The following is an 11783-nucleotide window of genomic DNA, read 5'->3' as shown; positions in this document are numbered from 1 at the left end:
AGAGTAGAACAGAACAGAGCAGAACAGAACAGAGTAGAACAGACCAGAACAGAGTAGAACAGAACAGAACAGAGTAGAACAGAACAGAGTAGAACAGAACAGAGTAGAACAGACCAGAACAGAGTAGAACAGAACAGAGTAGAACAGAACAGAGTAGAACAGAGTAGAACAGAACAGAGTAGAACAGAGTAGAACAGAACAGACCAGAACAGAGTAGAACAGAACAGAGTAGAGCAGAACAGAGTAGAAGAGAACAGAGTAGAACAGAACAGAGTAGAACAGAGTAGAACAGAGTAGAACAGAACAGACCAGAACAGAGTAGAACAGAACAGAGTAGAACAGAGCAGAGTAGAGCAGAACAGAGTAGAACAGAACAGAGTAGAACAGAACAGAGTAGAACAGAACAGACCAGAACAGAGTAGAACAGAACAGAGTAGAACAGAACAGAGTAGAGCAGAACAGAGTAGAACAGAACAGAACAGAACAGAGTAGAACAGAGTAGAACAGACCAGAGTAGAACAGAACAGAGCAGTTACATTAAATTATAGCGTTACGGCCGGTTTCCTGGATGCCGATTGAGCCTTGTCCCTGTCTATAGAGCAAACACAACGGCGGAAAGGCTTATGCCAATCAGAGCTGATCTGACTTCAGATAGACAGAGACCCACCTCAGCCTCAGCCTTGTTATTGGAGCTTTTCGGTGCTGGACAACCCCCCCCCCCCACCCCCCCCACCCCCCCCCCACCCCCCAACATGTACTTGTAATGAATCGACACTCTGGACCTTATGAACAGACTCTTCCATTTCAACTCATGCTGGAAAGTACACGATGTACTTTCCAGCATGATCGTCTCTCTCTCTCTGTGTGTGTGTGTGTGCGTGCGTGCGTGTGTGTGTGTGTGTAAAAGCGCGAGAGAGAGAGGAGAGAAACCGCTAGTGAAAGAGAACGGATGTACAGCTGGTCCCAAAGAGCTGCAGATCCTTCTGAAGGATTTCCTCAGGGAGGGACGTGGAGCCTATGCAGACAGACACTGATTTTGTCTTCCACTGATTAAGCTGTCTATCAAACACACACACGCATGGACACAGACACACACACACACAGGGCTGAGCTCAATGAGACATCAGCGCACTGACTCCTCCTGCAAACCGAAAAGAAGGCTCTTCCTTCTAACTGGTGTTGACGTGACGACGGTTTCAGTTGGAACTACGTTGTTGTGTGAGTCGCCTGTTGATGCTCCAACGGTGAATACGTTCTAGCATCGACTATTCTGATGTTCTTTCACAGCGCCCGGGGAACAGTGGGTTAACTACCTTGATCAGGGCCCGGGGAACAGTGGGTTAACTACTTTGTTCAGGGCCCGGGGAACATTGGGTTAACTGCCTTGTTCAGGGCCCAGGGAACAGTGGGTTAACTACTTTGTTCAGGGCCCGGGGAACATTGGGTTAACTGCCTTGTTCAGGGCCCAGGGAACAGTGGGTTAACTACCTTGTTCAGGGCCCGGGGAACAGTGGGTTAACTGTCTTGTTCAGGGCCCGGGGAACAGTGGGTTAACTACCTTGTTCAGGGCCCGGGGAACAGTGGTTTAACTGCCTTGTTCAGGGCCCTGGGAACAGTGGGTTAACTGCCTTGTTCAGGGCCCGGGGAACAGTGGGTTAACTGTCTTGTTCAGGGCCCGGGGAACAGTGGGTTAACTACCTTGTTCAGGGCCCGGGGAACAGTGGTTTAACTGCCTTGTTCAGGGCCCGGGGAACAGTGGGTTAACTACCTTGTTCAGGGCCCGGGGAACAGTGGGTTAACTGCCTTGTTCAGGGCCCTGGGAACAGTAGGTTAACTGCCTTGTTCAGGACCCGGGGAACAGTGGTTTAACTGCCTTGTTCAGGGCCCGGGGAACAGTGGGTTAACTGCCTTGTTCAGGGCCATAACTATAGATTGTTGCCTTGTCAGCTCGGGGATTCAATCCGGCAACATTTTGATTACTGGACCAACGCTCTAACCACTAGTCTACCTGCTCTAACCACTAGGCTACCTGCCTCCTCTAACCACTAGGCTACCTGCTCTAACCACTAGGCTACCTGCTCTAACCACTAGACTACCTGCCTCCTCTAACCACTAGGCTACCTGCTCTAACCACTAGGCTACCTGCTCTAACCACTAGACTACCTGCCTCCTCTAACCACTAGGCTACCTGCTCTAACCACTAGGCAACCTGCTCTAACCACTAGGCTACCTGCCTCCTCTAACCACTAGGCTACCTGCTCTAACCACTAGGCTACCTGCCTCCTCTAACCACTAGGCTACCTGCTCTAACCACTAGGCTACCTGCTCTAACCACTAGGCTACCTGCCTCCTCTAACCACTAGGCTACCTGCTCTAACCACTAGGCTACCTGCTCTAACCACTAGACTACCTGCCTCCTCTAACCACTAGGCTACCTGCTCTAACCACTAGGCAACCTGCTCTAACCACTAGGCTACCTGCCTCCTCTAACCACTAGGTTACCTGCTCTAACCACTAGGCTACCTGCCTCCTCTAACCACTAGGCTACCTGCTCTAACCACTAGGCTACCTGCTCTAACCACTAGACTACCTGCCTCCTCTAACCACTAGGCTACCTGCTCTAACCACTAGGCTACCTGCTCTAACCACTAGACTACCTGCCTCCTCTAACCACTAGGCTACCTGCCTCCTATAACCACTAGGCTACCTGCTCTAACCACTAGGCTCCCTGCCGCTCTAACCACTAGTCTACCTGCCGCTCTAACCACTAGTCTACCTGCCGCTCTAACCACTAGGCTACCTGCCTCCTCTAACCACTAGTCTACCTGCCGCTCTAACCACTAGGCTACCTGCCTCCTCTAACCACTAGGCTACCTGCTCTAACCACTAGGCTACCTGCCTCCTCTAACCACTAGGCTACCTGCCTCCTCTAACCACTAGGCTACCTGCCTCCTCTAACCACTAGGCTACCTGCCTCCTCTAACCACTAGGTTACCTTCCTCCTCTAACCACTAGGCTACCTGCCTCCTCTAACCACTAGTCTACCTGCCGCTCTAACCACTAGGCTACCTGCCTCCTCTAACCACTAGTCTACCTGCCGCTCTAACCACTAGTCTACCTGCTGCTCTAACCACTAGGCTACCTGTTCTAACCATAAGGCTACCTGCTCTAACCACTAGGCTACCTGCCGCTCTAACCACTAGGCTACCTGCCGCTCTAACCACTAGGGTACCTGCTTCCTCTAACCACTAGGCTACCTGCTCTAACCACTAGGCTACCTGCCGCTCTAACCACTAGACTACCTGCCTCCTCTAACCACTAGGCTACCTGCCGCTCTACCCACTAGGCTACCTGCCGCTCTAACCACTAGGTTACCTGCCTCCTCTAACCACTAGGCTACCTGCCTCCTCTAACCACTAGGCTACCTGCCTCCTCTAACCACTAGGCTACCTGCCTCCTCTAACCACTAGGCTACCTGCTTCCTCTAACCACTAGGCTACCTGCCTCCTCTAACCACTAGGCTACCTGCCTCCTCTAACTACTAGGCTACCTGCCTCCTCTAACCACTAGGCTACCTGCCTCCTCTAACCACTAGGCTACCTGCTCTAACCACTAGGCTACCTGCCTCCTCTAACCACTAGGCTACCTGCTCTAACCACTAGGCTACCTGCCTCCTCTAACCACTAGGCTACCTCCTCTAACCACTAGGCTACCTGCCTCCTCTAACCACTAGGCTACCTGCCTCCTCTAACCACTAGGCTACCTGCTCTAACCACTAGGCTACCTGCCTCCTCTAACCACTAGGCTACCTGCCTCCTCTAACCACTAACCACTTGCACTATGTAGTACAACTAGTATAATGTATTGCACTATGTAGTAGTATTAGTATAATGTATTGCACTATGTAGTACTACTAGCATAATATATTGCACTATGTAATACTACTTGTATAATGTATTGCACTATGTAGTACTACTAGCATAATATATTGCACTATGTAGTACTACTAGTATAATATATTGCACTATGTAGTACTACTAGTATAATGTATTGCACTATGTAGTACTACTAGTATAATGTATTGCACTATGTAGTACTACTAGTATAATGTATTGCACTATGTAGTACTACTAGTATAATGTATTGCACTATGTAGTAGTACTAGTATAATGTATTGCACTATGTAGTACTACTAGCATAATATATTGCACTATGTAATACTACTTGTATAATGTATTGCACTATGTAGTAGTACTAGCATAATATATTGCACTATGTAATACTACTAGTATAATGTATTGCACTATGTAGTAGTACTAGCATAATGTATTGCACTATGTAGTAGTACTAGCATAATATATTGCACTATGTAATACTACTAGTATAATGTATTGCACTATGTAGTAGTACTAGTATAATGTATTGCACTATGTAGTACTGCTAGTATACTGTATTGCACTATGTAATACTGCTAGTATACTGTATTGCACTATGTAGTAGTACTAGTATAATGTATTGCACTATGTAGTACTGCTAGTATACTGTATTGCACTATATAATACTACTAGTATAATGTATTGCAGTATGTAATACTACTAGTATAATGTAATACTACTGCCTCAAACCTGCTGGCTGCTATATGGTCTAGTGGTAGTCATCTCAGTGTCGTCTCAGTATCCATTGGAGCGCTTCGGAGGTTGTGAACTCAGGGTAAATCTGACAAACCTAGCGTTTGACTCCTGACCTTTGATTTTGGCTGAGCCAGCCACTAGCCACAAGCCCGGGCAGTAGCATGGGTCACTGAAAGCACGGGTCCACAGAGAGACACAGAGACACAGAGACACAGACACACAGAGAGAGAGACAGCACCCTGACAATGATCGCTGTCTGTCACAACACTATCCATAATGATGTTTCCCTAGGTTAGCCAGAGCTAGGCTGCATCTCAAGATTCTAGAGTCACTCCCTCAATGACACTATGGGTCTCAACTGTCTACCGTGTCTCCCTACTCTCCTTTCCTTCATCTGTCTCCTTTATCTACACACTGGTCTGAAACCCCAAAATAAGAGAGCAGAAGAGAGGAAGAGAGGAGAAGAGGACAGGGGAGGAGAGGAGATGAGACGAGACGAGAGGTGATGAGACGAGACAAGATGAGAGGAGACAAGATGAGAGGAGAGGACAGGAGATGAGAGGAGACGAGTGGAAACGAGAGGAGACGAGAGGAGACGGAAGCAGAGGAGAGGACAGGGGAGGAGACGAGACGAGAGTCAACGAGACGAGAGGGGTCAAAAGGAGAGGAAGTCACATTAGACTATCGAGGCACTTCCACAGTATTTTACTGCAACTGGCACTCTCCTCTTGATGTGCGCGTGGTCTGGAGTAAACACACGCGTGTGTTGTGTAATATACAATCTCACAGGGTCTAGGTGTTAAATGGAGAGTGGGTAGAGGTAACAGAGACTGAGAGAGAGGGTAGTAGTAACAGAGACTGAGATATAGTGGGTAGTAGTAACAGAGACTGAGATATAGTGGGTAATAGTAACAGAGACTGAGATATAGTGGGTAGTAGTAACAGAGACTGAGATATAGTGGGTAGTAGTAACAGAGACTGAGATAGAGTGGGTAGTAGTAACAGAGACTGAGATAGAGAGGGTAGAGGTAACAGAGACTGAGATATAGTGGGTAATAGTAACAGAGACTGAGATAGAGTGTGTGTGTGTGTGTGTGTGTGTGTGTGTGTGTGTGTGTGTGTGTGTGTGTGTGTGTGTGTGTGTGTGTGTGTGTGTGTGTGTGTGTGTGTGTGTGTGTGTGTGTGTGTGTGTGTGTGTGTGTGTGTGTGTGTGTGTGTGTGTGTGTGTGTGTGTGTGTGTGTGTGTGTGTGTGTGTGTGAGGGAGGGCGAGAGAGAGAGGGGGTTGACAGTTCTCTTGGAGAGAGAGAGTAAATTAGAATAATTTATGTACAGCACAAATAGAAGACTGAAGCAAAATACTATCCCCTGCCCTTGGCTAATATGGTATCACCACAGGGTCTACTTCTGTGATAATGTGTTGGGACTGAACTATCATCACAGACAGGGGGGGGGGGGTGTTCTTCTTTTCCTTATTTGACTATAGATTTGTTAGGGGATTGAAGACACTCAAATTATACAAAACATAAACGTAACATGTAAAGTGTTGGTCCCATTTTTCATGAGCTGACGTAATAAGATCCCAGAAATGTTTTATACGCAGAAAAAAAAGCTTATATCTCTCAAATTTTCTGCACAACTTTGTTTACGTCCCTGTTAGTGAGCATTTCTCCTTTTGACAAGATAATCCATTCAACCTGACAGGTGTGGCATATCAAGAAGCTGATTAAACAGCATGATCATTACACAGGTGCACCTTGTGCTGGGGACAATAAAAGGCCACTCTAAAAATGTACAGCTTTGTCACAACAACACGAGGACACAGATGTCTCAAGTTTTAAAGGAGTGTGCTATTTGGCATGCTGACTGGAGGAATGTCCACCAGAACTGTTGCCAGAGAATTACATTTCTCATTTCTCTACCATAAACTGAGAAGTATTTCTGTCTGTAGTAAATATTCCTTTTGTGGGTGAAAGCTCATTTGTGATTGCGCCCCTGCCCAGTCATGTGTAATCAATAGATTAGGACCTAATCAATATATTTTATTTGACTGCTTTCCTTTTATCAACTGGAACTCAGTAAAATATTTGAAATATTACGTCTATATTTTTTGGGACAGTATAAATATGTGAGGGGACTGGGGACAACATCAAAACAGCTTTCAAAAAAACGCATCTGACTGATGATAAAGAGAGGCAGCTGTCGAGTGTGAACACACACACACACACTGCACAAACACACAGACACACACACAAACACACGCAACAGACACATATTTTGTATTGTCATAGGTTATGTTAAAAGGTAAAAATGCATTTGTCCACCAGTCACGTATGAACATAAGAACTATTGGGACCACTTATGCCGTTAATCTCAAGGAGCTGAGCTGCCAGTCTCTGATTTATAGCACCGCACTACAGACAGAAACAGCCATCATGCGTTACAGCCATGGCTACATTTCCCATTAAACGTCAGGCACTGCGTCTGTCTGCACCAAAAACAAAAAAAAACAAGAAAAATAACACAAGTCTGTGCTGTTGATTCTGAGAACCTCAGTCTTGAATCTATGGTTCGGCTCCCGGCTCAGTGCGCCAGCCGCCGCCAGTTTACAGCAACGCTGTCACATTTCACTACTATCCAGCTGCATGTCACGTCAGCTAACACAAATTACGCGCATCACACGTAGACTTTGAGTAGGCTAGCCTAACCTAGACAGATGCACACGGTCTCGCCGGCAGACGTTTTTCGTTTTTGAGTAATAGCCTAGCAGTGAAAGGTAAAAAAAAAAAAAAAAAAAACGAAGCGCCGAGCCAGCGACGCAAAGGACTCAATGACATCATGTCTGTGAGAGAGGGGGGAAAAAAACGTAGTTTTATGGGACGACGCGTCGCGGTAGCCATGAAAGCCGATGCTGGTTTCAGAGTTGTGTAGGCTGTTTTCGTGAGGGCGGGCGGGTGGAGCGTTGGCGCTTAGAAATCCTCACATGCACTATAACGCCGTGCCTGACTCCATCTCTCACAGGAAGACACACTCATACCCTCTTCAGGCTACCTCGCTCTCTCTCTCTCTCTCTCTTCCTGTGCACAAAAAGCCTCTTATCTCCAATACCCCGGCTCAATGGCGCATACGGTGCATGGACAGAGACACACACTTAGGCTACAATGGAGGTTGACATCAATTGTTCTCATGAGGGTCTAAGTTATTGAGCAGCAATGACGTGAGACTGGGCACACATTTGTTCTCTGATCATCCTATAGGTGGGGGTGGGGGGTGGGGGGTGGGGGGGGTGTGATGGGGGAAGGTGCAAGCAAAACCCCAAAAAACAAGAATCCCTCATGTGAAAAGCTGACAGAAAAAAAAACCCCAGATACAGGCTATTGTTGAAAGCAGTGGCCATTTTCAGACACTCACATCAGACCCGACAGACACATTCACTGCTGCTTGTGTGTTCATCATGTACCAGAGGTTATCCCAGGTGACACAGAGAAACACGCAATCAGTGGAGAGTAGGAAGAGAGGAGGAGGGGGGGGGAGGGTAGTGGATAGGTTTCACAGGGTGGTGGGTGTAACACACTGCGTTTTGGTCTCATGTGGTGGTGTCAGTAGGCACCCAGACAGACAGACAGACAGACAGACATCACCCTTCAGTTCATCTTACCTCCATACTTGTCCCATCTGGAAGATGTGTATGAGGATCTGCCACAGCCACACAGAGAGTAGGCAGCACCTGTCCCTTCCCTGTGCTCTCAGCCCTGCCGTAGCTCTCCGGTTGCTCAGCCCTTCCACAGAGCCCAGACCGCCCCCGGTGTAATCCTGCACGAACCACCTGAAGCTCAGGATCTGGACCAGCACTGAGGGCACCAGAACCAAGAAGAGGGTGAGTCCGGACCAGAGGTAGTCATGCTTGTGGTAGTAGTCGATGGCCAGCGCCAGGTCTGTCCCCACGTCCCAGAAGAACACGAACAGGGCCAGGATGATCCACAGACAGTCCAGCCAGAGGCGCTCCTCCTGCGACGGCCGCCCCGGCCCTGCGTCCCCTTCTCCTCCCCCGCCTTTCCCCTTCCCCTTGCCGCGGAGGTAATGCAGACAGGCGCTCCGGCAGCCCCAGTAACAGGACGAGGTGTTGCAGCAGTGGCAGATGTGGAAGGAGCTGCCTTCCCTCGGGTCGCCCTCGCCGGTCCCCACCACCTCGTCCAGGTTGTGCAGCTGGGCGAATCCCCGGACGACCCCCCGACCATCGGATTTCGCTGCCATCTTGCTCTCTGATGAAGAGGCTCACACCTCCGGCTTCCGGGGTTCGTGACGACACTTCCCTGACACCTGTTTTCCGAGTGCACCCCAAATGTCGGCGCCATCTAAAAGTGGGGCGCCAGTGCGACGACGTCTCCCGGTCGGTCCCCGGATTGCGTCCGGGCGGCATCGGTGGCGTCACAGACGCAGCCCATCTTCTGTCTCCGTTTGATCCGTTATTGCTAAAGAGAGGAGGTAGCCTAGCTGTTAATTCTCACCTGGCTACAACGGGTTAAGCCGACGCGGTGCAAATTCAAGTCTGATAAATCCTATGTATATCTTACCACGCTGGTGTATTCATTACCTGTGCGTAGTTATCTATCTATCAGCTATAGCCCTTTCACAGCCTCATCATTCAGTGTTTTCCGTCATTCTCCATTTTCCTCTCCTTCCTTCCTCCAGCTGCAAGGCTGGATTCCACGACCGACCGTCCCTCCGCACTCTGTTCCACGACTACCTCTCTCTCTCTCTCTCTACTCTCTCTCTCTACTCTCTCTGTCTCTCTCTCTCTCTCTCTCTCTCTCTCTCTCTACTCTCTCTGTCTCTCTCTCTCTTTCTCTCTCTCTCTCTTTCTATTCCTCTCTCTCTGTCTCTCTCTGTCTCTCTCTCTACTCTCTCTCTCTCCTTTCTCTCTCTCTCTCTCTCTCTCTACTCTCTCTCCTCTCTCCCCCCCCTCTCTCCTCTCTCTCTCCCCCCCTCTCTCACTCTCTCCCCCCCCTCTCTCTCACTCTCTCTCCCCCCCTCTCTCACTCTCTCTCTCGCTCTCTCTCCCCTCTCTCTCTCTCTCCCCCCCCTCTCTCTCTCTCTCTCTTGCTCTCTCTCCTCTCTCTCTCTCTCCCCTCTCTCTCTCTCTCCCCCCCTCTCTCTCTCTCTCTCTATCTCCCCTCTCTCTCCCTCTCTCCCTCTCTCTCTCTCTCTAAACGTGGTTGCCACCTAGTGTTTTTCGGACTACATGATGTAATGCTGTGCCGGGCACGGGAAGGCACATTTTTAACCCCTCACGGTGTTCTGTTCACATGGATCAAATTATAGGTCCTGTTGTCCCCCCCCCCCCCCCCCCCGCCTCTCTTTTTCTCTTTCTATCTCTCTCTATATATATCTCTATCTCTATCTCTCTCTATATATCGCTCTCTATGTCGCTCTCTATGTATCTCTATCTCTCTCTCTATATATCTCTATCTCTCTCTCTCTCTATATATATATCTATCTCTCTCTCTATATCGCTCTCGATGTCGCTCTCTATATATCTCTATCTCTCTCTCTATATATCTCTATCTCTCTCTCTCTATATATATCTCTATCTCTCTATCTCTATCTATCTCTATATAGATCTCTATCTCTCTCTATATATATCTCTATCTCTCTCTATATATATCTCTATCTCTCTATCTCTCTCTCTATATATCTCTATCTCTATATATATATATCTCTATCTCTCTCTATATATATCTCTATCTCTCTCTATATATATCTCTATCTCTCTCTATATATATCTCTATCTCTCTATCTATATATCTCTATCTCTGTCTATATATATATCTCTATCTCTCTCTATATATATCTCTTTGTACAACATTAGCCAGTAGTTGGATTCTTTCAGCAGTTTGATATATGATGGAAACCCCCCCCCCCCCCCCCACCCCCCCCCCAAGGCACATACATGTGATATTGATATGATCAAGTCATTAGGAAGAATACGGATGACACATCTTGGTGGCACCTATAGAACATATAGAGAATGGCAAATACAGGCTTTTAAATGAATGATCATTTATCTGGACGTTTTACGTCTTTAAGAAAAGAGCCAAAAAAGGGTTAGTAAAAACAAATCCCAGGTTTCATTTTCAGAACTATTATGGATCAATCATTTGGTGATTAAATGATACAGAGAACCCGTCTTCACCAGAAACAACAAGCATTTCCATTGTTTTTTTTTTTGCGCATTATTTTTTATTTGTTGCAGTGTAAGGGGTTAACGATTTGGCTGAGAGTGACGTTCCTTCCTGTGGACGGATGTACGTGCCCGGGGTGTCGGGTAAAGGTTGACGAGTTCACGTTCCAGACAGAACGCTGTGTCTGTGATTATGCCCTCGGGTTTAAGCCTTCACATGAGATTTACGCCCCCCCCCCCCCCCCCCCCGAGATTTACGCCCCCCCCCCCCGAGAATGTCTCGTCTCCACGCGGTTACGGCTTTGAACGCTGCGTTTTTGACGGGAGCTGTCCACTGCTGAAGTGGTGCTGAAATGTGTGTGTGTGTGGGGTGGGGAGTGGGGCCGGGGGGGGGGGGGGGGCTGGGGGGGGGCTGTGAGGGAAGTGGTCTGTACGTTTGTATTCATGTTGTTTTGGGGAATCTCTCTCGCTCTTCTTCCTGGTGTCCTTGTTCCCTCCTCTGCTATTAGTCTAAGTATGCATCCCAAATGGCACCCTATTCCCTATTATAGTGCACTACTTTAGACCAGAGCCCTATGGAACCCTATTCCCTATATAGTGCACTACTTTAGACCAGAGCCCTATGGAACCCTATTCCCTATATAGTGCACTACTTTAGACCAGAGCCCTATGGAACCCTATTCCCTGTATAGTGCACTACTTTAGACCAGAGCCCTATGGAACCCTATTCCCTAATAGGGAATAGGGTAGCATTTGGTAAGCAGCCTGGACCCTCACTAGGGAAGGATTTACCTGGATTATCCCACTGCAACAGTAGCATTACACTGCCTCCCTCACTAGCACTTCTACAGGCTAGCGCACACACACACACACACACACACACACACACACACACACACACACACACACACACACACACACACACACACACACACACACACACACACACACACACAGGATTAAACCATAGCAT

General features: G+C 48.0%; 1 protein-coding gene across 1 annotated transcript; it reads right to left on the bottom strand.

The window, feature by feature from the left end:
• Positions 1–7905: 7905 nt before the first annotated feature.
• Positions 7906–9388, bottom strand: LOC129825493 (XK-related protein 6-like). Its single transcript, XM_055885639.1, has one exon. It carries the CDS (start codon positions 8881–8883, stop codon positions 8284–8286), a length of 600 nt encoding a protein of 199 aa, XP_055741614.1. The 5' UTR covers positions 8884–9388; the 3' UTR covers positions 7906–8283.
• Positions 9389–11783: the final 2395 nt, after the last annotated feature.

The sequence above is a fragment of the Salvelinus fontinalis genome, chromosome 27 (genome assembly GCF_029448725.1).
Source record: "Salvelinus fontinalis isolate EN_2023a chromosome 27, ASM2944872v1, whole genome shotgun sequence".
NCBI lineage: Eukaryota > Metazoa > Chordata > Actinopteri > Salmoniformes > Salmonidae > Salvelinus > Salvelinus fontinalis.
This window is presented reverse-complemented; position numbering and strand designations above follow the sequence as displayed.